General features: G+C 42.5%; 1 protein-coding gene across 10 annotated transcripts in view; it reads right to left on the reverse strand.

Moving 5' to 3' along the window:
• Positions 1 to 24,854, reverse strand: part of ST3GAL1 (ST3 beta-galactoside alpha-2,3-sialyltransferase 1) — a 126,209-nt gene that overhangs the window by 13,961 nt on the left and 87,394 nt on the right. For all 10 annotated transcript variants that reach the window (XM_032222404.1, XM_032222403.1, XM_032222400.1 and 7 more), the window contains 3 exons: positions 17,885 to 18,435; positions 13,215 to 13,411; positions 9,036 to 9,215 (listed from right to left, as the gene is read on the reverse strand). In XM_032222404.1, the coding sequence (XP_032078295.1) occupies positions 9,036 to 9,215; positions 13,215 to 13,411; positions 17,885 to 18,196 (689 nt within the window). In that variant the 5' untranslated portion in view covers positions 18,197 to 18,435. The remainder of the gene's footprint in view (positions 1 to 9,035; positions 9,216 to 13,214; positions 13,412 to 17,884; positions 18,436 to 24,854) is intronic.

The following is a 24,854-nucleotide window of genomic DNA, read 5'->3' on the forward strand; positions in this document are numbered from 1 at the left end:
TTCCATTCTGGCTTAGCTGTAGCTCTCCCATATCTGCGCTGCTCTCCTTTAAAAGGAAGCTAATCCCTTCTTTAAAAGGCAACTAATCCTTTCCAGGCCCTCTCCTTGTTTTTGAAATGAAATCTTGGCCATTCCAGTTTGCCATTCATCCCATTCCTGGAAGCTTATTTTGCCTTTGTTCTTTCTTAAAGTGATTTACAGTTCTTCGATCTTGGGGCCAACTTACAACACACCACTTTTTTCAGCCCCTGCAGCTTCCGTACACAGGGGGCTCAAAATTGAGGAAGAGCCAAGGAAATGTGGCCAATTTTGGACGGTGAAGTATGGGAGATACTAGTATACAGCCTCAAATGCAGTGTTGCTCAACCTTGGCGACGTCAAGATATTTTGACTTCAACCCCAAGATGTCTGGGCTTCAACACCATGCTGGCCGGGGAATTCTGGGAGTGGAAGTGTCAGAGTGCGTAAAGTGTGATTATTTTCAGACAACCCAGGAGCAAAATACAGTAAGCTACAGAGCTGTAGCTTTCAAATAGTGGTTTATCTACAAGGAATATATACATACACCTACTAGGCAAAGTCAGGCAATCAAACATCAAGCTAGCAGAGTGTTTAATGGCCGGATGCCCTTCCAGTCACCAATGCAGAGTTTTGTTCAGCAGATATATTCTCATTGTGCCTAGAGTGAGAGAAATATCTGCCTCTACCTAGGATCGAACTCACAGTCTCCTGATTATGAGGTGAGAGCTCCCTCTCTAGGCCACCGCACCACTCCTCACTTAGTGACAGAAATGTTGGGCTCAATTGTGCTCGTACGTTCAGGACTCCCTGTATTTACAACGGTTACAAGAGTTTGTGGTTGTGTGATTGCCACCTGCAACCTTCCTAGCTGATTTTCAACAAGCAAAATCAATAGGCAAAGCTGGATTCACTAAACACCCCCTGTGATTTACTTAAAAACCGTGGCAAAAAAGGCCATAAAACAGAGCATAATGCACTGAACAAGCACTTTGCTTAGCAACAGAAATTCTGATCCCAAATGCGGTCGTAATTTGAGGACAACTTGTTATGTTTTTCCATAAATCTCCTTTCAAATTAAACTGTAGTTAAACTGCAATCAAGGATAGTTCTTGTCCTGACTTCCAGTTTCCCCATTGTTCCCATTCCAAAATACATGCAGCTCACTAACATTCCTCCTATTTGATTTATTTCTTCAGAAACGTTAGCTTCTTATCTTTGGAGAAAGCGGTAAAGAAGCATTAAGATAGAATAGTATTGTTTAAAGATAAAGCCAGGGGTGGGATTCAGCCGGTTCGGATCAGTTCAGGCGAACCATGTTAGGAATATAATCTAACGGTTGGGTTGGCAATACATAAATCATGTAACAATGCTATACCTGTTTTTTTAAATCATGCTGTAAAATGTGATTGGTTGCTGTTTTCCTCAATCGGCCATAAGAGGGAGCCAGAATCACTGTTAGATGCTGATCTGATCTGAGTGTTTGGAAGCTGGGTGTTAGAGGTGTCGTAAAGTGATCAGCGTGAACTATTGTAAGTTTTGCAACTGCTAGCAAACTATGTGTACCGGACTGTTTGCATGATTATAGACTATGTTATTTGGATTATCCCTTAATTGAAAGACATTGATGACTAATTGTCTTAACCGTGTATGACTTGGATTGTTTGATGGACTCTGATACCTGTATTTCCACGAAAGTAAAAGCCTATTTAAACTGCAGTGTCTCTGTATGCTGGTTTGTGTGTTATCCAACACCACTCTCACAGTGCTTCTCTGAACACACTCGCTCTCCCAACAGGGAGCTTCCCTAACAAACCAGATGCTAATTTTCCATCTGGTTCACCACACCAGTTGTTGCAAGGACTGGCTGGCCCTGCCCACTCCACCCCTCCCCTCCCCGGAGTCTCCACGTGGCCCATTCATCATGCCAAGTAAGTTCAGGGCCTGCACGGAGGCTCTGGGAGGGCAAAAAATGGGCCTACTGAAAGTTCCCGAAGACCAGAAATCGGCCCATTTCTGGCTTCCAGAGGGCCTCCAGAGCCTCGGGGAGGATTTTTTCACCCTCCCGGAGACTCGGAAAAACTTCTGGAGCCTGGGGAGGGTGAAAAATAGGCTTACTGGACGTCTGGAAGTCCGGAAAAGGGCCCATTTCTGGCTTCCGGAGGGCCTCTGGAGTCTGGGGAAAGCTTTTTTTGCCCTCCTGGAGGCTCAGAGAAAGCCTCTGAAGCTTGGGGAGGGAAAAAATGCCCCACCTGCCATCCTCTTGCAGGAGGCTGAGTAGGCTACGGCACTCATGGCCATGCCCACCCAGCAACTGGGCAGAGAACCAGTTGCTAAAAATTTTCTTTATTTCTTTCTTTATTTCTTTATTTCTTTCTTTTATTATTTTAAACCCATAAGCACATCAACAAAAACAAACACATAACTTAAAAACAACATAGGAACAATAAGTTCCATCGTATATCATACCGCAGTTCCGAATCGGTTTCTTTGCAGTTAGTGTTTTCCCTACTATACATTTCTATCTTTCATTCATAATCTCCTTATTCGTTATCCATTTGTATGTACATTTCTTTATTTATTTAAACTTAGCTACTTATGACCAAATATTATTTACCTATATTATGCTTTATATTTTTACTGTCATTTATTCTCTTGCATACAAATTATAGATATACATTCACATAATTATTCTTTTTCTTTGCCATTCTTATATTATTATTATCCCATTTGGAAGGTTATAAGGTATAGTTTAGAATGCTTTGTTTACCATCCTTCGCACCTGCTAAGACACCACCTCGTTTTCTCTTTCTTTTCTTTTCTCCCTCCCTTCCTTCTCTACTTCCTTCCTTCCTCCTCTCCGTCCCCTTCTTCCTTCCCTTACCTCTTCCCTACTCCTACCCTTTTTCTTCTCCATCCTACCTTCTCTCCTTCTCTTTCTTTCTCTTTCTCCCTCCTCTTCTTCTTTTTCTCTCCCTTCTACCGACCTTCCCTTACCTCTTTCTTCTTCCCTTACCTCTCCTCCACATTTCTTCTTCCACTCCTACTTTCTCTCCTTCTCTTCCTCTCTCTTCTACCCTCCACTCCTTTCCTTTCCTTCCCCCAGTTGCTAAATTTTTTCAATCCCACCCCTGGAAGAGATGAATGTGGAAGAATCTCAATAAGTTGGGGGGGAGTATAAATTGGGAAAATAGTACTATTTAAATTGATATATAAAAGAATTTGTTGTACCTATAATGAGTTTATTAAGTTAGAAGTTGGAAGACAAAAGCTATGTATATGTATGTCAGTCCTGCAGTCATATTCCTTTTAGGATCTTTGGCCTGCCACACTCCCTCTCTTATTTTACTATGCTGTTTCATTAGTGGGTAATTGGGAGGAGGAATAGTAAGGAGTAGAATGTGTTGTTGTCAAAATAAAACATTCCTTTCTAGAAGCCCAAGGTCATTCTTTGTCTCCGCCCATCTGCACCTGACAGGAACTAGATGGGTGGAAATGCCAGCGTGGCAGATGAAGATTGGACCATGTGATGGATTTGTGGGTGTGCGGACAAGATCATGAACTTTCAACTGCGTGGGAATCCCAGGAAGCTTTCACATTCGGGTTTTCCACAAATGTGCCAACATGTCTCTCTTATTAAATTGGAACTTTGATGAAAGCTCTGCCTTGGACTCTGATTTAATTCTGGATGATATTTGGAACACTGATAATGTAACTGTAAAATCATTGTTAGGGTTGTGTAAAAATGTATTGACCCAGCCATCACTCTGTCCAAAAATATATTGGTTGTTAAAAGAAAACTGCAAATAAAACATATTAAAAAAAGAGAGAAAGAAAAGTTATCCTCTGCACACACATTCCCTTAGTGATTTTGGCTAGATTACAAGATACCATAAAAACAGCTATAAAAGTAGCAATAAACCTAACATACATAAACACAAAAGTTGCAGACAGTAACACTAAAAGGCCCAGGAAAATATGTGAGTTCTGAGCCTTCTCATAAGCTGTGATAAAAAGAGAGATTTGTTTCGATTTCAAGCAACAATTTACTGCATGAATGTCTAAAATATCTGTGGCGGAACCGATATAAACAATGTAGTCTAAGCAATTTTTAAGATTAATTTAGGAACAATTGGCAATTTTTTTGGTTGGGATTGCTTGTTTTTTTTCCTAGTACTTACTTACTTACTTACTTACTCACTTAGTAGATACTTGCTATCTAAGTCAAATTGCTTGACTGATAATAGTTTTCTACAATTGCAATTTTTTTTCTAGGGTATATATAGCGATTATATAAATATAGAGGTAGGCATTTATCGATTGGTGACTTGTTCTACAAGAGGGGGATTAATTCTTGTTGTGGAAATAAATTTGTCAATGTTCAACTGGAGGAGACTTTTTCTCTGTATGCTTCATATTTTCTTTTAGACACTTTTTTTGGTTTGTATCTGTTTTTGTATTATAATTCTGTATTCCTCTTTTACTCTGTATTTTAACGTTGGAAATAAATAAATAAACAATAGACAAAGAGAGTAATAGGAAAAAAAAATGGCCAAAAGTGGTTTGTCAATGGATTTTGAATAAATAATACAAGAACAAGCAATGGGAGGAGAGGACATGATATTTCCTTGTTTGGTCAGGAGATACGGACTTTGCAAACGATGAAAACTTTGCAGCTTGTGAAATCTTTTACACAATTTGAAACACATGAGTTTCACACTGTCTCAAAAACACAGTTTTTGGATATTACACTCAGAGAATTCATGACTGGCAGAGACATGGTAACAAGGTCATCCAATGGGAATTATTTGGTGACTGAGAGCCATACCAGATGGCTTGGAGCCTGGGCGTGGCTTACCTATGTTGCTCTGAGTCTGTGCTGAGAACTAAACTGGTCTGCTGCTCTGATTTGAAACTGAAGAACCACTTGTTGGTATTGTATATTTACTTATGTGCTATATTGTATATAAAGAGAAGTTAAGGAATCCTGCTGAATCAGTTACCTGTGTGTGCTTCCTGGATTTGATTTCTGCAACAAACGCTGACACTCACAAAGAAAATAAAATAAAATCTTCTCTTAGAAAATTTAGATCATGAGATCCTTGCCCTGAAATGTCCTTTTGCTGAGTAGATGAAATACAAACTCCAATACATATTAATATCATGTTGTGCATGATACAAAAGTGTTTCCTGGACAACAAGGAAGAGCTGCTGTGATTCCATTGTTCCCATCAAGATTGTGTGGTTTTAATATCAAATCTGTTAAGAAACATTTATTTCCCAGTGTTGACATTAAGCTAACGGCTGTCCTAGCTTAGCTTCTTAGCATTACGGAGAGTGGAAGATATTCAAGGGAAATCACAAGAAAAAAAATTTATTTTCACGCAACGCAGAACTTATGGGGACCATGGGAATGACTATTCATATAAGATAGCTTGAAAGGGGAATTTTCTTCATTTAATTTGGTTAGATATTATTAACAGTGTCCTCTGACCAAGGACAGAACAGTAAGAGAAGGCTGACCAGTATTATTCCCTTGAAAATGTTTCGCTTTCTCAGTTCAACTTCTGATTTTTGAAAAGTCGAAAAGGCAGCAGTGGTCATTAGAGTAGAAACCTTTGAAAAATCTTCAAGGTGTGTTTAACAAGCACCTGGTTATGGTTTTCCCAGTTGCAATGTATGGCTGTGAAAGTTGGAGCATAAGGAAGGCTGAGGGCCAAAGAATTGAGGCCTTTGAACTGTTGTTGTTTATGTTGTTTATTATACTTGTACGCCGCCCTATTCCCGAGGGACTCAGGGCGGCTAACAAACAAGTGGGGAAGGGGGAGATACAAAAAACGAACAAGACAAAAAACAAGATACAAGAAACAGATTAAAAGCAACGCAACAATCACTACAATTCAAATGGGGCTGGGAACTCATCAGCCCCAGGCCTGCCGGAACAGCCAGGTCTTGACGGCTTTGCGGAAAGCCTGCAGGGTGGTGAGGATCCGAATCTCCACGGGGAGATCGTTCCAGAGGGCTGGAGCAGCCACAGAGAAGGCCCTCCCACGGGGGGGGGGGTCAACAGTTGACATTGGCTAGCTGAACTATGGTGCTGGAGAAGATTCCTGTGAGTCCCTTGGATTGCAAGGCGATCAAACCGGTCAGTCTTAGAGGAGATCAATCCTGACTGCTCTTTAGAAGGCCAGATCCTGAAGAGGAAACTCAAATACTTTGACCATCTAATGAGAAGGAAGGACTCACTGGAGAAGAGCCTAATGCTGGGAAAGATGGAGGGCAGAAGAAGAAGGGGATGGCAGAGATTGAGGTGGCTGGATGGAGTCACCGAAGCAGTCGGTGTGAGCTTAAATGCACTCCAGAGGTTACTAGAAGACAAATGGGACTGGAGGAACATTGTCCATGGGGTCACAAAGGGTTGGACATGACATCGCAACTAACAACAACAACAAGCGCCTGTCATACTGTTAGAACAGAATATTTGTAGCTCAGGGTTGAACTTTTGCTTAGATAGCATGACAGGCGGGGTCCTTGGGTGCTCTCTACGTTTGGTGGTTTTCTTGCAGACGTTTCATTACCAAACTAGGTAACATCGTCAGTGCTAGCATGATGAAATCTCTGCAAGAAAACAATTAATCAGTGGAACAACTTGCCTCCAGAAGTTGTGAATGCTCTAACACTGGAGGCTTTTAAGAAGAGATTGAATAACCATTTGTCTGAAGTGGTGTAGAGTTTCCTGCCTAAATTGGGGATAGGACTAGGAGGCCTCCAAGGTCCCTTCCAATTCTATTCTATTCTATTCTATTCTATTCTATTCTATTCCATTCTATTCTAAACAAAAGTCCAGGTACAGAAGCTATCTAGGAACCCATAGGCAGAAGATATGGGTTTTCTTTTGGAGGCTTAGGGTATCCAATTGTCTACCATCAGAACACTGGGCCAATGAGATGCATTGGAATAATCCAGCATCTTCCAACTTTGAGATTTGGCTATCTGCTTGGGTTATTCCTTGGAAGAGTTGGTGATGAATATGCTGGCTCTCAAAAGAAGGCTGAAGAGACACCTACATTTTTCAGCTACTGTATATGAGTCAGTACTTTTTGGGTTATCATCAATGCACTGTAACAAATCCAACATCCACAAGATCTAGTTAGTCTGAGCTCTTCCATTTATCATAACTATAGTAACTTGTTTTACTTTGGAGGCCAAGGGTAGCAAGATTGTCTTCTGTAAGTAGGATTTTGTTGAAGGACACTAGAAGGACATTAGTTAGTGAACGACACTAACTGGCCTTTTCTTCTTCTCTTAAATCTACCAGGTCATCTTCTTGTTAACTAGGCTTGTAGGTAGCTGGAACACACGTGATTGTCCATCTCAGGAAATCTGGAGAATTCTAGGTTAGATGAGGATGGAGTAACTTGATGCCGAGGTGGCGCAGTGGTTAAATGCAGCACTGCAGGCTACTTCAGCTGACTGCAGTTCTGCAGTTCGGCTGTTCAAATCTCACCGGCTCAAGGTTAACTCAGCCTTCCATCCTTCCGAGGTGGGTAAAATGAGGACCCGGATTGTTGTTGGGGGCAATATGCTGACTCTGTAAACCGCTTAGAGAGGGCTGAAAGCCCTATGAAGCGGTATATAAGTCTAACTGCTATTGCTATTGCTATTGCTGTCTCCTCTGAACATATTGTTTTCTAAACGCCCTATAAGCTCATTTAGAAGGTGGCTTATATTTTTCCAATTATGAATATTGTTTAAGCCACAACATCTGTTTTCAGTTGTGACATGGTCTACCCTGGGAGGTTTGATCTAGAAAGATGGTACAGTGAATTGAACATAAAATGAAATTAAATTGGTTCACATCTGCTGCTCCACTATGGTGATGGAGGAGATGTTTGAATTTGAAGAGAAAGTCATTCTGAAGCCGAGGATTAACGAATGCAAAGATTATGCTTAATGAAACTTCATTTGAGTTGGAATCCCTAAGACATCATTTGGTCAAACAACGTTCAAAGAAATTCAGATAAAGTAACCAAGACCAGGCAAACTTTCTGGACATATTCCCAGCTCTCCAAAAAAGAGAGCACAAAATAATAAAGTCAGACCGAAGAAGGAATTCTTGGAGACGTTAAACAATGAAGCCAGAAAATAGGGATTAAATTTTTGATTAATTTTTTTTAATTGGAAAATGGAAAGCGACCTCTCTCGACAGAAAAGCACACTGGTAGGGCTTAGAGAGGGCTGTAAAAGCAATGTGAAGTGCAGAGGTGGGTTCCTACCAGTTCGCACCAGTTTGGTAGAACCGGTTCGTCAAATCTACCGAACCGGTTAGAAGAGGTTCCACCAGTGGACCCGGAAAGCAGGCCACACCTACAGAAGAAATTCCAAAAAATTTTGAAACCCACCACTGACACACACACACACACACACACACACACACACACACAGACTCACACAGAGAGAGAAAGAGAAAGAAAGGAAGAAAGAAATAAAGAAAAAAGAAAAAAGAAAGAAAAAGTGAGAGGGAGATGAAAGAAAAAAGGAAAAAGAGACAGAGACACAAAAGGAAGGAGAGAGAGAGAAAGAGAGAAAGAGAGAGAGAGAGAGAGAGAGAGAGAGAGAGAGAGAAAGAAAATACATGGCCGGCAAGCCACTCCCACCAGGTCACATGGCCAGCAAGCCACTCCCACAAAGGAGGCCACACCTACAGAGTAGGTTCAAAATTTTTTTGAAACCCATCACTGGTGAAGTGCTATTTTTTTCAATTGTAAATTTGAACGGACACTAAACAAATTACTGTAAATCAAGGACCTCCTGCACTGCATATTCATTTCCCCAATCTTTAGAATTCCCTACTTCAGCTTTCCATCGATTTTCTTTCCCTTTTTTCCCCATTTTTTTTTTTTTTTTTAGTATTGCCATCTTACGTATGAAGTGCCTGAAGGGGAAGAAAAACTCAACGTGAAGAAGAATCAAGTTCTTGGACTGGCCAAGTCTTCTTGTTCCTCAGATCTACTTACTGATTGATGGTGCCATTTGTGAGGGCGCTGATGACCCAACGCAGGTCCAAGACTTTGAAGGGGATGAGAATCATGCTGACCGTCTCCCCTAGTTCTCGATAGCTTTCCGGGTAGACAAAGTGATGAGTTGTCTTGCTGCCGACGTCCGACTCGAAGCCCTTTGTTGGGGCTTTGTTCATTCTTCAGGCAACAAGAGGAGAAAATAAAAAGGAGAGGAATGAGAAGAAGTATTAGTCAACGAGAAGAGGAACATTCATATTTGGGCTATAGAGGTAGCCCTCGACTTAAGGCCAAAGTTTCTGTTGCTAAGACAGTTGTTCAATGAATTTTGCCCCATAGAAGAGCTGAGATGGTGCAGTGGTTAGAGTGCAGTAATGCAGGCTACTTCACCTGACTGCAGTTTGGCATGTGTGTGTGTGTGTGTGTGTGTGTGTGTGTGTATGTACGTACATACGTACGTACCGTATTTTTCGGAGTATAAGACGGACCTTTTTCTCTTAAAAAAGAGGCTGAAAATCTGGGTGCATCTTATACACTGAATACAGCATTTTTTGCTTCCCAAAACCCCGCCCCCTTCACCAAAATGGCCATGCATAGCTTGTAGGAGGCTTTCAGAGAGCTCCTGGGGGCTGGGGAGGGTAGAAATGAGCAAAAAACGGGGCATTTTTTGCTCAATTTTGCCCCTCACCCAGCCCCCAGGAGCACTCTATAAGCTTCCTAAAGGCTACCCATGCCCTTTTTTTTTGGCAAAAAACGGGCCCGTTTTTGCAAAAAACAGTCTGTTTTTTGTTTGTCCCACCCCCGAGCACTCTACAAGCCTCCTAAGGGCTATTCATGCTCTTTTTTTGGAAAAAAAATGGGCCATTTTTAGGAGGTTTGCAGAGTGTAAAACCTTTTTTTAAAAAAGATTGCCTCTTCAAAACCTTGGTGCATCCTATACTCCGGTGCGTCTTATAATCCGAAAAATATGGTATGTATGTATGTATGTATGTTCCAGCATAACTGGAAGTGCCTTGAGCAATTCCAACCAAATTTGGTACAGAGATGACTTACCCTCTGGAAACAAATACTGGGGGGGGGGGGGGAGACACCCCTGGTGTGTGTGCATGTCTGCGTATGTCTGTGTGTGTCGCTGTGTGTATGTGTGTTCCAGCATAACTCTGGAACACCTGGGCCGTTAAGGAGAGCGAGTGCGGCGTCTTAAAGTGGCGATTGTTTGTGATGTCAGTTCCTTCACGGCTTCCTCTGGAAAGCCAGCTGTGACATGCGCCCTCCAGTCGATCAATGGGGAAGCGCCTGATGGATTTGTGGCAAAGTACCAGGACACTTTGGGGAGGGCGAGAAAGAGGAGTGCATGGGAGGGGGAAGGGAGAGGGCAGGGATGATGGGCATGGGAGTAGGGGGAAGAAAGGCCCCTCTCAATGGCTCCCTGTCAGACAAATGCTTCGACGTCTATATATACCCGGGCAACGCTTTGGTGATCAGCTAGTTTTCTGTAAATAAATAAAATCAGGAGGATGCTTTCCAAAGGTGATAATTATGGACAACAGTCAAAAGTCCCTTTTTCCCCAATGCCCTTGTCACTTTGAACAGTCACTAAACAAATGATTGTACGTCAAGGACAACCTGTCTGTGCAACCCTCTTGCTCTGAAAGGCAAGGATGTGACTCTTATCTGAAGCTGTGGTTAAACAACATCACTTCCTGCAAGCAGCCATACCTTGTTCAAGTAAAAGGAGAACAAGAGGCAAGACAGACTTCCTTGTGCAGGAGGTTCGTTGAGAAGAATGAACATTGTTCATTGGGGATTAGGCAAATGATATGGAAAGATCTCAATTTGCTGTTTGACTAGAATATTTTCTTACTGCATACCCCACTTACCGGCCTGTGCAAATCTACCTGAGCAAGGCTAAATTTGGGAGATCTTTGCTCAACTTTTTTTTTTTTGAAATTTTGGAGTAGTTCAAAGGTATCCATGAGATTTAAAACAAAAAATTCAGCACAGACGGAGGGCTCCCATGGCTTAAAAGCACTGGCAACAATTGGGTTACGTTAGAATAGAAAAGAGCTGGCAGGGACCTTGGATATCTTAATTAATTAATCAGAATAGCGTTGAAAGGGACCTTGGAGGTCTTCTAGTCCAGCCCCCTGTTCAAGCAGGAGAACCTATACCATTTCAGATAAGTGACTGTCCAGCCCATGATTTCTGGTGGCAAGCTGTTCCACTGGTTAATTGTCCTCACTGATAGGAAGTTTCTTCTTAAATCTAAGTTGCTTCTCTCTTTGGTTAAGTTTGAACCATTGTTTCTTGTTTTGCCTTCTGGTGCTTTGGAGAATAATTTGACCCACCTCCTCTTTGAGGCAGCCCCTCAAATACTGGAATACTGCTTTCATGTCAACCCTCGTCCTTCTTTTCCTTAGACCAGCCAGGCCCAAATCCTGCAGCTGCTCTTCAAATGTTTTTGTCTCCAGGCCTTTGATCATCTTAGTTGCTCTTCTCTGAATTTTTCCCCAAGGCTCAACATCTTTTTTTTTGTACTATGGTGACCAAAATTGGTTGCAGAATTCCTGGTGTGGTTTACGAGGGTTTTCCAAAGTGGTACTAATACTTCACGTGATCTTGATTAAGCTGTTTTTGGGGCACCATGGGGCCTGTGACCCGACAAATGCGCGCCCGACAACAGCGCGCCGACAAAATCGCGGTGATAAAACCGCGACATTGACAGCACACCCACAAGGGCGCACCGACAAAAGAGCGCCGACAGAAGCACAATTACGGTTAAGGTAAGGATTAGGGTAAGGGTTAGGGTTAGGTTTAGGGTTAGGTTCAGGGTTAGGTTTAGGGTTAGGTTTAGGGTTAGGTTTAGAGCGAGCTTCTGTCGGCGCACTGTTGTTGGTGCGCTTCTGCGCTCTTTCGTCGGCGCGATTTCGAACTCGTGGTTTTCCCTCTGCGGTTTCGGCGGCGCGCTTTTGTCGAGCGCGCATTTGTCAGTGAACCCATCTGTCCATGCCTGGCAGGAATGAGCACACACACAAAAAAGGATTGTTATGGGAAAGAACAGGAAAGAGATGGGGGCCCAATGTGTACAAGTTGGACTCCTTTCTACCATGGCCTCTTCTGCTTCCGGAAAAGGATGGCTGCCGTGTGCAAAGAAGATAACCCTGTGATGGTGAACCTATGGCACGTGTGCCACAGGTGGCATGCAGAGCCTTCTCTGCGGGCACACAAGCCACCGCCCCAGCTCAGCTCCACTTTGCATATGTGTGCACTTCCCACCAGCCATCTGGTTTTGGGGTCTCTGCCATGCATGCATGGGGGATGGGGCGCATGCAGGAGATGCTCAAGTATGCATGGGGCTTGGGGGGGGGTGTCACATGCTCATGTGTGGGGATCATGTGCGCATGCACTGGGGGGTGCATGTGGGGGGTCGTGCATGTATGCAGGGGGAGCAAGGGGTCGCTCATGCGTGTGCGGGGGAAGGGCGCATGTGTGTGGGGATCATGTGCACATTGAGTTATGGGTGTTGGCACGCGATTACAAAAACACAATACAATACAATAGCAGAGTTGGAAGGGACCCTGGAGGTCTTCTAGTCCAACCCCCTGCCTAGGCAGGAAACCCTATACCGTTTCAGACAAATGGCTATTTAACATCTTCTTAAAGACTTCCAGTATTTGGGACATTCACAACTTCTGGAGGCAACTTCTGTTCCACTGATTAAATGTTCTCACTGTCAGGAAATTTCTCTTCAGTTCTAAGTTGCTTCTCTCCTTGATTAGTTTCCACCCATTGCTTCTTGTTCTACCCTCAGGTGCCTTGGAGAATAGTTTGACTCCCTCTTCTTTGTGGCAGCCCCTGAGATATTGGAACACTGCTATCATGTCTCCCCTAGTCCTTCTTTTCATTAAACTAGACATATCCAGTTCCCGCAACCGTTCTTCATATGGTTTGGTTTCCAGTCCCCATATCATCTTTGTTGCTCTTCTCTGAACTCTTTCTAGAGTCTCCACATCTTTTCTACATCGTGGCGACCAAAACTGAATGCAGGATTCGAAGTGTGGCCTTACCAAGACATTATAAAGTGGTATTAACACTTCATGTGATCTTGATTCTATCCCTCTGTTTATGCAGCCTAAAATGTTAGTCATCACAGAGATAACCCCTCATCTTACTACTTACCTAAACACAAGGTCGTGAGCATCAATCTCTTGGCCATACTGTGACTGCCGAAGATTCCCCGAATTTCCTATAACAGCGCACCTCCTACACCGCGAACTGCTCCTGTCTAGGAAGTGCTCCCAGTCTCCTGGAATGAAGCTGAAGAGTTCCTGGATGACCTCATTCATAGGCTTGGGACTTCTCTCTCCCTGGAGTTTCTGTAGAGGGAAGATTTGGAGGAATAGTTTGAAATCCCAGAAGACATCAAGTGACAAAGTCTAAAGTCTTCCTAAGGGCTTCTGATTTAGATGAGCCATGCTCATATGATCTGTAAGACCAGTTGACAACTTTAGGATTTGATGGTGATCCTTTTTGGCAACATGTGCCCAAACTGGAGCACATGTATGCTGGAACCCTGGAAACTCAAATGGTGCACATGCATTGATTAGCCACCTGGTCTTTTGCTTTCCGGCACACATGGTCTTCGTGCATGCATGCACACCAGCCAGCTGGTCTTCGGGTTTCCAGGGCTCTGGTATATGCAAAGACCAGCTGGTTGGCACGCACTGAAAACCAGAAGAGCAACTGGCAATGGTGCACATGCCCACAGAGAGGGCCATGCGTGCCACCTCTGGCCATAGGTTCACCATTACCTACTTGAGGACTTCAACTCCCAGAATTCCTCAGCCAACATGTCTTAAGGTTGCCAAGTTTGGAGTCCCCTACATAAGGGTTCCACCACAAAACCGCGGTCGACTAAAGCGCGCTCGACGAAACCGCGTACCTGACGTCATCACAGCGCGACGAAAAAAGCACGCTGTGAGCGGTAAAGCTAAAATTAATGCGTAAACCTAAACTTAACCCCCCGAAACCTAACCCTAACCCTAAACCTAACCCTTAACCTAACCCTAAACCTAATGCTAACCCTTAACCTAACCCTAACCCTAACCCTAAACCTAACCCTAACCCTTAACCTAACCCTAAACCTAACCCTTACCTTAACGTGAATCGGCTTGCTTTAAAAGCGCTTTTTAAAGCACCCTTTTTTCTCCGCGGTCGTATTTGTCGCGCTGCTGATGACGTCAGGTATGTGCTTTAATCGGGCGCGCTTTAGTGGACGACGGTTTTGTCGTGCCACGTGCATAAGAACATGCCATTTGTTGGTCATCTAGCTCTCTGCATCACTGGAAACTCCATAGTCATGTCTTGAAGATTATTCTTGCCCTCTTTTATAGGTAGAGTAGTACTCCACTTACGGTGCTACATCTGGGGTATTTTTGGAGGGATTCCAAAACCTGCGCTCTCTTTCCCTACCTCAACATGTCCCATCCTTTGTCACAAAGTCCTCTCTATCCCATTCATGGAACCCATCACAATTACAGTTCAAACTTTCATCTACTGAACCATGTTAATAGTTTCACTGAAACTTGTAAAACTCTACCTTTCAACTATAAATCTGGTTTGAGCTATGACTTGTTTGGCTTAGGTCATTATAACCTTGCCACAAGGGTTGTCCCAAAGGTGCTTTTTCAGGAGGCAACTGGACTTCCTTGTTCTTTTGAAGGCATTTTGCATCTCATCCGGAAAACTTCTTCAGCTTTGACAGGACAGTGGGGAATGGATGGATTTATATTCCTTGCAGAGAGCTGGTCATTTGCATCCTTTTAGAGGGTCATTGAAGCACTTGGTGGTGTACAGGCTTTTAGCTATAAAATTTGGGATGGACGCCCTTTGAATGATGTGGGAGGAGGAAAGGATTTGCAGAGAAAAAATTGCAGACTACAGGAACCATTATCATCACTCAGGTGACCCAGAAGACACAGATAAACCTCTAAGTGCTTCAACAACCCTCTAAAAGGATGCAGAACACCAGCTGTCTGCAAGGAATATAGATTCTTCCATTCCCCACCATCCAGGCAGAGCTGAAGAAGCTTCTTGGATGAGAAGGGACAGGTCTTCAAAGAAAAACCAGCTGCCCCCTGGGACAACCATGACCTGGATGGATGACTGAGAATTTCTACAGACTTTCAGCCACCATGGTATATACAGGAAGCCAGAGATTATTAAATATATTTTAACATCACACGTTCAAATAGGATAGAATAAAACCAGCAATTTTTCTTGAAAGTGCAGTGTGCCAAGTTCTGGCTCGTATTTCCCTCTTTGCTTTGTCAGTTTCTTCCAATGATTTATTACAAGCAAACATGTTTTCGGACGTTATTGGGTGTTCTGCCCCCACCAAACCCAATTATAATTGAAAATCAGAACTGAATCATCCGGCCAAACCAAAGACCATAAAGCCTTAGTTGCTGCCTTCGATGTTATCGATCCTTTGAGGGGGTTGGGAAGCTTTTTGCTATCCGGATCAATTTAACAAGCGTCCCTGAACATTTGAGAGTTCTGTCTGCCAGAAACTTTTCAAGGACAGTTTAATTCAGATATTAGGTATCACCATACAAGCCATCTCTTTTGGGATAATACAAAGGCATACACCCAGGAGTAGGATTCAGCCGCTTCGGACCAGTTCGGGTGAACTGCATGCTAATTTTGCATCTGGTTTGGCGAACCGGTAGGTGGAAGGACTGGCTGGCCCCGCCCATCCCTCCCCTCCCAGGAGTCTCCATGCAGCCCATTCATCATGCCAGGTAAGTGCAGGGCTTGTTCAGAGGCTCTGGGAGGGTGAGAAACAGGCCACCTGGAAGTTCCAGAAATCAGGAAAGGGGCCTGTTTCCAGCCTCTGGAGGGCCTCCAGAGCTGGGGGAGGCAGTTTTTGCCCTCCCGGAGGCTAAAAAAAAACCCTGTACCTTAGGATTCAACATGTGGAGTTCTTAGTGCTCTCTGAGCTTGGGGGCTTCCTTACAGACATTTCATGACCCAACCAGATAACCATATCAATGCTAGAAGGGAGTGTGGTTTGCTCTTTGTTTATGCACAAATGGTTTGTCCTCTCATTGTTGGTGGGAGTGTTCTTGATGGCTCCTTCAATACTGTTTGATTGTTTGTCTGAGCTGGTAGTTCCTTGATTGGGATACTATTCATTCATTCATTCTGTTCTGACCTAGGCGTCACAAAATCACGGAGCAGACTCCTTGTCCTGACAAAACCCACTTTTTATTAAGCTAATGTGAATTCCTCTCATTCACATCCAGCAAAGTCCCAGCAAACAGTCTTTCAAGGGTGAATTTACAACCCTAGATCTTATCAGGCTTGGAGAAGAGCCAGGCTGATATCTTCCAAATGGAATGCTATAACAAGAAAATGGAATGCTATAACAAGAAAATACTTGGCAAGGAGTCTCTGAGAGTCACAAACAAATCTTCACACTAATTAAATGAACTAATTGTCTCCTGCAACCTGCCCTTCCCTTTCGCTCCTCTTCATTCATTATGAGACGGGCCATTCACTGTCCACCTGTGCCTTTACTCCTGAGTCGGCCCTTGTTCCTTAACTGTTCCCTTCTGCTGGCAGCTCTGAGTATGTGCACGTCGGGAACAGGCTCCAGCTGTTCTTCTGCCCCACTGATATCTGACTCCGAAGGCAGCTGGTAACTGGCATATGACCCTGGCCCCATCTCTGCCTCTGATGCAGTGCCCTCATCAGAGCCTTCCCCAGACTCCAGGATTGGCCCATGTTCCTCCCCAACCTCCTCTTTGTCTGAGTCTGCCATTAGCTCTGCTGGCCGCTAGTGGGTCACAACACATTCATTAATTCGTTAATTCGTTAATTCGTTAATTCGTTAATTCGTTAATTCGTTAATTCGTTAATTCGTTAATTCGTTAATTCGTTAATTCGTTAATTCGTTAATTCGTTAATTCGTTAATTCGTTAATTCGTTAATTCGTTAATTCGTTAATTTGTTAATTCGTTAATTCGTTAATTTGTTAATTCGTTAATTCGTTAATTCATTCATCGTAGGGCTGCCCAGCTCAATCAAATGACTAAAGGCGGCTTACAATTATTTACTTGATTGCTAATCTTGGTGTTAATGTAGACAAATCAGCCATTCACAGGAACACAGAGATTAAAAAAAAAAAATCTGCATTATCATTCCAGAGAGATAATCAAAAAGCTAAAAAGCCACACACCCCTCCTTGCCAGCAATCAACACTTGTATATGAACAGAAACCAGAAACCAGTTTCTAGCACCGATGTGCTAATGATTAAAATATTGGACAAGGATTGAAGTGTTTTTTCCATCCTAATGCTGTGGGATGGTTTACAGGATACTCCTCGACTCACGACCCCGATTGAGAATTTCCAATGCTAAGCGAGATACTTGTTAAGCGAGTCATGCCTCCTTTTACATCCTTTTTAATGCTACACAGTTGTTTAGTAAACAAACGTAGTTGTTAAGTGAAGCATGCGGTTGTTAAGTGAATCTCGCTTCCCCCACTGACTTTGTCGGAGGCCAGCTGGGAAGGTTACAAACCGTGATCATATTACCTGCAACTTGTCATACATACATGCCGGTTGCCAAATGCCCAAATTTTGATCACGTGACCACCAAGTACCCCTACCGTGCCCAATGTGAAAACTGGACATAAGTGACTTCTTTTTTTCCCCCAGGGCTGTTGTAACTTTGAACAGTCACTAAAAAACTGTGGTTAATTCGAGGACGACCTATAGCCCATCCCTGGGCCCGAGGAGCTCAATTTCCACCCCCCCCTTCTCCCTCCTCTCCTTCCTACTCACCAGCCACCAGCTGTAGTTATCCTGGGACAGGAAGGCATTTTGGTTGGTTAAGAAGGGTTGAATAGTTATGTTGAACCTTTCTTCGAACCAGGCTGAACTCTCTTCCAAAATGCAGGTGTCACAACTGCAGGGCCGCCGGGAATATTTCAGCAGTTTTCTGACCCGCTCCGAGAACTGGTACGCGATTTGCTTGGGATCCCAAGAAGTAGACACCACGTTGTTGGTGTAGTTGAGTAGGAAGGATGTGATGGTGATGATGAACAGTAAGGCAAGGGTGAACATTTTCAGGCTCTTGTTCAGAGGGACCATCATTTTGGCAGACCACAAGGGGTCCAAAGAGGTGGGAATTAAAAAAAAAAGGAATTGCAAAATCTTTTGTTTAGCCACGAACAGGCTGTTTACTCCAAGGAACGGCCCTTGAGAAGGTCTTCTGGAGCGATGAGAAGAAAGCTAACGTTCTCTGCTCTTCGTCTGCAAGCAGGTAGGGCGAAAACACGTCTTTTCATTTTGTTTTCCTTCTTCCCTTCTTGAACAGCAGCTGGCCTCTTCTTCTGTAAATTGAATCAAAACGAAAGTATTGTATTCATTTTGAGAAGATATTATTAGCAAACTCAGCTTAGGTGAGAAAAAGACTCTTACATAATATATGTGTGTGTGTGTGTATGTATATATATATGTATATGAATATGCATATGTATACACACACACACACACATACACACAAACACATGCTAGTCTTGTTGTATTCGGGTATTTTCATATATATATATGTGTTTGCTGAGGTTTTCGCGGGTGTTAGTATGTAGGTCTTTGGTTATTTGGGTTTTCTTCCCGACAGAAACCCAATATTTTTTACTGTTGTCTTTTTGTTACATTTGCTATATTTATGCTGATAGACAGGTCTCTTGTGACGAGCCTAATGACAGAGAGTGGAAGTGTGACCTTCCTCCCATACTTGGGCATACCAGGGGTTGTGACTTTAAGTATATACCTCCCACCCTGGCTGGCTGATAAGGAGTCGTTCTCTGTAGCTCAAATGGTTAACTCCCTGCCTGGGAGGCAATGGAGCACAGGTTCGATTCCCAAACTTGGGTATGGCTAGCTGATGAGAGCTAAATAGCTTGAAATAGATCTATACTAGTCTCCCTTTATTTATTTATCAGCATAAATATAGCAAATGTAACAAAAAGACAACAGTAAAAAATATTGGGTTTCTGTCTGGATGGTCTCTTGTGATGAGCCTAATGACAGAGAGTGGAAGTGTGACCTTCCTCCCATACTTGGGCATACCAGGGGTTCTGACTTTAAGTATATATATATATATATATATGTATATATATATATGTATGTATGTATGTGTGTGTATATATATATATATATATATATATATATATATATATATATATATATATATATATATATATATATATATATATATATATATATATATGGATATGTACACACACACACACACACACACACACACACACACACACACATGGCTGCCTGCCTCTCTCAACCATGTCTGTCTGTCTGTGCCTATCCTATCTATCCAATCCATCCATCCATCCATCCCCCATGTCTGTCTATCTATCACCACATCTGATCTACCTACCTACCTACCTACCTACCTACCTACTTACCTACCTACCTATCCACCTATCCATCCTTCTGTAAAATCATTGATTATAACTCATCAGGACTAGGTAGTTGCAATCTTGATGTCATAAACTGACTTCCTTTTCCACCAGGAAACACAAAACGTTTGCTGTGCCTTTTAATATATAGTCGCAACATTTATGTTCTAATTCTTGTTTTAAATGGATGGAAATTAAACTCTAGGAAGAGATTGGACAGCTCTTTGTCTGAAATGGTACAGGGTCTCCTGCTTGAGCAGGGGGTTGGACTAGGAGACCTCCAAGGTTGCTTCTAACCCTGTTATTCTTCTCTTTTCCCCAACCGGTCCTTCCTGAATTGCAAGAATGTTATATAAACAGTTGCAGTAGTGCAGTGTTTCTCAACCTTGGCAACTTGAAGTTGTCCGGACTTCAACTCCCAGAATTCCCCAGCCAGCGAATGCTGGCTGGGGAATTCTGGGAGTTGAAGTCCGGACATCTTCAAGTTGCCAAGGTTGAGAAACACTGCAGTAGTGACACAACGACCCTCATCTCTGGCTAGCTGAATGACAGACAACTGTTATGACTGAATGTTTATTGTGGTTTTGGCTAACCAAAGTCCAGTTGTGCAATCTGAAGTCTAGCTTTCCAAGCATTTTATGGAGTCTTTCATTAATCCTCAGTTGGCATCTGTTTTATTTTTATTAGCGGTTCATAATAAAAGCTCACGTCACTGAATTAAAAGTAGGCGAAAAAGCACAGCTAATCTTCACCGGCTGTGTACAACAGACAAACCTTAAATTTGTCCCCCGCGCAAACTGCTTTTAAGTTGCTTCGTTTAACACATTCCTCCCCCCTTTAAGGTTGGTTCAGTTAAGCCTCTGGGTGGCCCCTGTCTTCCTGTCTTTGGGGTTATCCAAAATTTGCTGTCAATTTTGCACTTTTAACATGGTAGGAGGAGGAAAGTATTAAATACGCAGGGGATTAGCTGTATTGAATTTAACACACACATGGGAACAATTCCTTTTTATTCCTTTGACCAGCATTGAGTCAAAGATATTTTTTGTTACTGCAAAGTTTGTGATCGATAAGATAATCTTCATTGTCATTTTTTTCTGAGTACACAGTGGTACCCAATAAAATGAGATTCTGATGCCCCCACCTCTCTCTCACACACACAGATAGAGTCACATAAGCTTTAATGGCACTGAAGAGTGACTTATGGCCATTTTTCACATTTACGACCACTGCAGCAACCTCATGATCAGGGGATCATAATGCATATGCTTGGAAACTGACTCATATTTATGACGGTTGTAATGTCCCAGGGTCAGGTTATCCCCTTTTGCGACCTTCTGACAAGCAAAGTGAACAAGGACACCTGATTCACTTAACAAATTTAGCAATTGCTGTAGGTCATAAAAATGGGGAACATTCACTTAGCAAATGTTTCGCTTAGCAGCAAAAAAATTGGGCTCAAGTGTGGTCATAAGTTAAGGACTAGCTATATATACACAACAGAGAGCCGAGGTGGCGCAGTGGTTAGGGTGCAGTACTGCAGGCCACTTCAACTGACTGTTATATGCAGTTCAGCAGTTCAAATCTCACCGGCTCAAGGTTGACTCAGCCTTCCATCCTTCCGAGGTGGGTGAAATGAGGACCCAGACTGTGGGGGCGATATGCTGACTCTGTAAACCGTTTAGAGAGGGCTGAAAGCCCTATGAAGCGGTATATAAGTCTAACTGCTATTGCTATTGCTATAGGGAGGGGAGAGAGAGAGAGAGAGAGAGAGAGGGAGAGAGAGCGCATATATATATATACACACACTCATTGTAGAGATGACCAGACTGAGTCCGAGGGAGGAATCAAACATGTCATAAGTCATGAGTCCCTGCATACCCCCAAGTGATCTATGTTCAATCCACTTAAATGCCTTTTTAATTCCTGCTCATTTCCCTTGACCATTAGTAGCTCAGATTTTTGTAGAGAGCTTAAGCCTGCAATAAATTGTTATATTCATTTGAAGTGCCTGAATCGCTTGATTTCTCTGGTGCTTGACATACACATATATACATACCGCGTTTCCCCCAAAATAAGACAAGGTCTTATTATTTTCTTTTGACCCCCAAAATAAATGCTTGGCCTTATTTTCAGGGAGGTCTTATTATGGTTGAGGTGCAGGAGGCCCTTAAACCTCGGCCCAAGGCCTTTGGATCTGCTGATCCGGAGAGGACTGGAAGTTCTGTCTCTGTTTATGGCACACTCTTGCTAGCCTTAGCGTCGCTGGGCCTGTTGCTCTTTTTGCGGGTGCCACTAAGAGAAGGGGCGCAGTAATGAGTGTTTGGGGGAGCAGCCTCTGCAAGGCCATTCTGCGTGGATGGCAGGTGCATGCGGGGCACATGCCCACCCCAGAAATTGTAGGGACTCACTGCGCATGTGCTTAAATATATTAGGGAAGGGCTTATTTTGGGGGGGGTAGGGCTTATTTTTGGGAAAACAGCGTATGTGTATATATTAATCACACTCCATTTTGAATACAGAGCAGAAAAAAGAATCTTGTGAGTTAAGCTTTATGGGGCAGTGATTTATGCTCCTCGTCTTTAATGTGGCAACTAGAAAATTATGGAGCGATGTTTCTAATCCTTTGTAGAAGTTTGTGTCCGAAGTCCATAAGGAAATCAATTCACATACAGTATCTTCACTGCTACTAAATGAAAATCGAGAAGTCAAGGATATCTTCTGATGCAATAATAAAGGCATCTCTGCAGACTGGAATAACTGAGTAGGTTTATAACAGAAAGTGATTTCAATGGCTTAGGACATCATAAAACATTATTTCACAATAAAACAGTAACAATAATATGGCCCACTATGGCAATTTCAATATGAAAATAAATAGTTTTGTGTTCTGACCCCCCCCCCTTCTCCATCAGGAACGAAAGCCAAAATAGACGTACGAAAGAATGTTTTAATCAGTCCAGGCTCTCGTTGGCTGCAAGCCCAAAATAAACAAAGAGATAATCACTCTGGCAAAAAGTCCTACACTCCGACGCAGCCTGCAAACCGGCTTCTCACAGAAACCCACTTCTCCAAGTTGGTTTCTGTTAATTCGTGAACGAGAACGTTGATTCCTGCAAACAGGGCGTGGCACAAACAGTCTCTTTTATAATCAGGAGAGGATCTTAATCAGCATCAGCTAAGCACAATCATCTCCTACAATTACGCAGCTGTTCCTTCCGTCAAGTAGCCCTTCGCCTGCGTGCATCCTGAAACAACTCCCAAATGTTTTCCTGAACACTCCCTCTGATCCAAGACTCCATCGCCACCTGGTGGCCGACCAGTCTCTCCTTGCCCTGCTCGGAGTCGGCACCCTGTCCAGGGTCCTCCACCTCCTCCAGGGCCGACTCATAAGACCCCTCGCTGTCGGAGTCTGGCGGCAGCTCCAACAGCTCCTGCCGGGCCACAACAGTTTTTTAATGTAGGCGATGTTCCTCTGAATCTTTATTGGCTTTATAGATACCGCCAGGTAATTTTCTGATCAACAGATACGGAAATGTTTTCCTACTTTTTGTTGTGGTTACTGATGTTGATTTGGTATTATTTTGTCTTCTTCCCCCAGGTTGTAACTTTCTGATATAATACATTTAAAAAAAGAACTTGTCTTTTCTAGTGCAACCGTGGTGACTCAGAGATTAGAATGCAGTATTGCAGGCTAATTCTGCTGATTGCCAACTGCCAGCAGTTCGATTCTCACCAGCTCAAGGTTGACTCAGCCTTCTTCAGTAAAATGAAGACCCAGATTGCTGGGGGCAAGGTGCTGACTCTGTAAACCACTCAGAGGAGGCTATAAAGCACTGTGAAGTTATCTATCTATATCTATCTATCTATCTTTCTATCATCTGTCTATCTATCTATCTATCTATCTATCTATCTATCTATTATCTATCTATCATCTCTATCTATCATCTCTATCTATCTATCTATCTATCTATCTATCTATCTCTCTATCTCTCTCTCTATCTATCTATCATCTATCTATCTATCTATCAATCTATCTATCTCTCTATCTCTCTCTCTATCTATCTATCATCTATCTATCTATCTATCAATCTATCTATCATCTATCTATCTATCTATCATCTATCTATCTATCTATCTATCTATCTATCTATCTATCTATCTATCTATCATCTATCATCTATCTCTATCTATCTATCCATCCATCCATCCATCCATCCATCCATCCATCCATCCATCCATCCATCCATCCATCTATCTATCTATCTATCTATCTATCTATCTATCTATCTATCTATCCTATCTTGATCACCATTATTCTAATATTTAAAACAACAACAAAAACCCAAAGAAAAATCTTAAAAAAAAAATAGTTTTAAAAGTGGCCCATTCTTCATTCAAAGTATTGTACTCAAAATTTTTCATTGTGTTGCCTGCATCTTTGCCAAGGTTTGTTTGATTAACTCAGGACATTTGTTTAAAAATGGCACTGTTCCCCCATCTACATTGTAACTTCCTTATGTAACAGGATATACACTTTATATATATATATATAAAATCCTTATATAACTCTTTTGGAATAGACATCCAGGATTTCCTGGTTCTCCCTCCCATCCGTGATCTCATTCTGCTTTGTTTAAAATACAGCCAAATTTTGCAAGTTATAGTGACCAGATCCAGGTGCCCAAATCTAGATGTTGGATGTCCACAAACTGGTATGGAAAATTCCTAAAAATTCCTAATTCTATTAGCCATTTAATGGTCACCTGGATTTTTGCAACACAGATCCACTAACTCTGCAGAAAGAAAGAAAAGACCACAGAAGATGAAGTGATACCAATTTCTAGAAAATGAATTTGGGGCAGCCCAAAATGTATTTTGAAAATCATTGGTCTAGGGCAGTATTTCTCAATCTTGGCGACTTTAAGTCCTGTGGACTTCAACTCCCAGCTGCGCTGGCTGGGGGATTCTGGGAGTTGAAGTCCACAGGATTTAAAGTCGCCAAGGTTGAGAAACATTGGTCTAGGGTTTTCTGCCAGAGCAGGTGGTTGATTAGAAGACCTCCAAGGTCCCTTCCAGCTCTGTTATTCTGTTTAAAAAAAATGAGGGGAAACATGCCAGTCATTTTTTTTTAATTGAGCTTTTCATTTTAAGGTGCATCTTGCTCACCATTCTTAATTATTATTCAAAATAATAATAATAATTTTATTAATTATTATTTTTGTTACATTATATAACAACAACAAAAAGCAAACAAACCCAAAGGGAAATCTGAAATGAAATGTTTAAAAGTGGCCCAGTTATTGTGCTTAAAAGTGTAATTCAGGAACACATCA

This window comes from Thamnophis elegans, chromosome 8, assembly GCF_009769535.1.
Source record: "Thamnophis elegans isolate rThaEle1 chromosome 8, rThaEle1.pri, whole genome shotgun sequence".
NCBI classification, from domain to species: domain Eukaryota; kingdom Metazoa; phylum Chordata; class Lepidosauria; order Squamata; family Colubridae; genus Thamnophis; species Thamnophis elegans.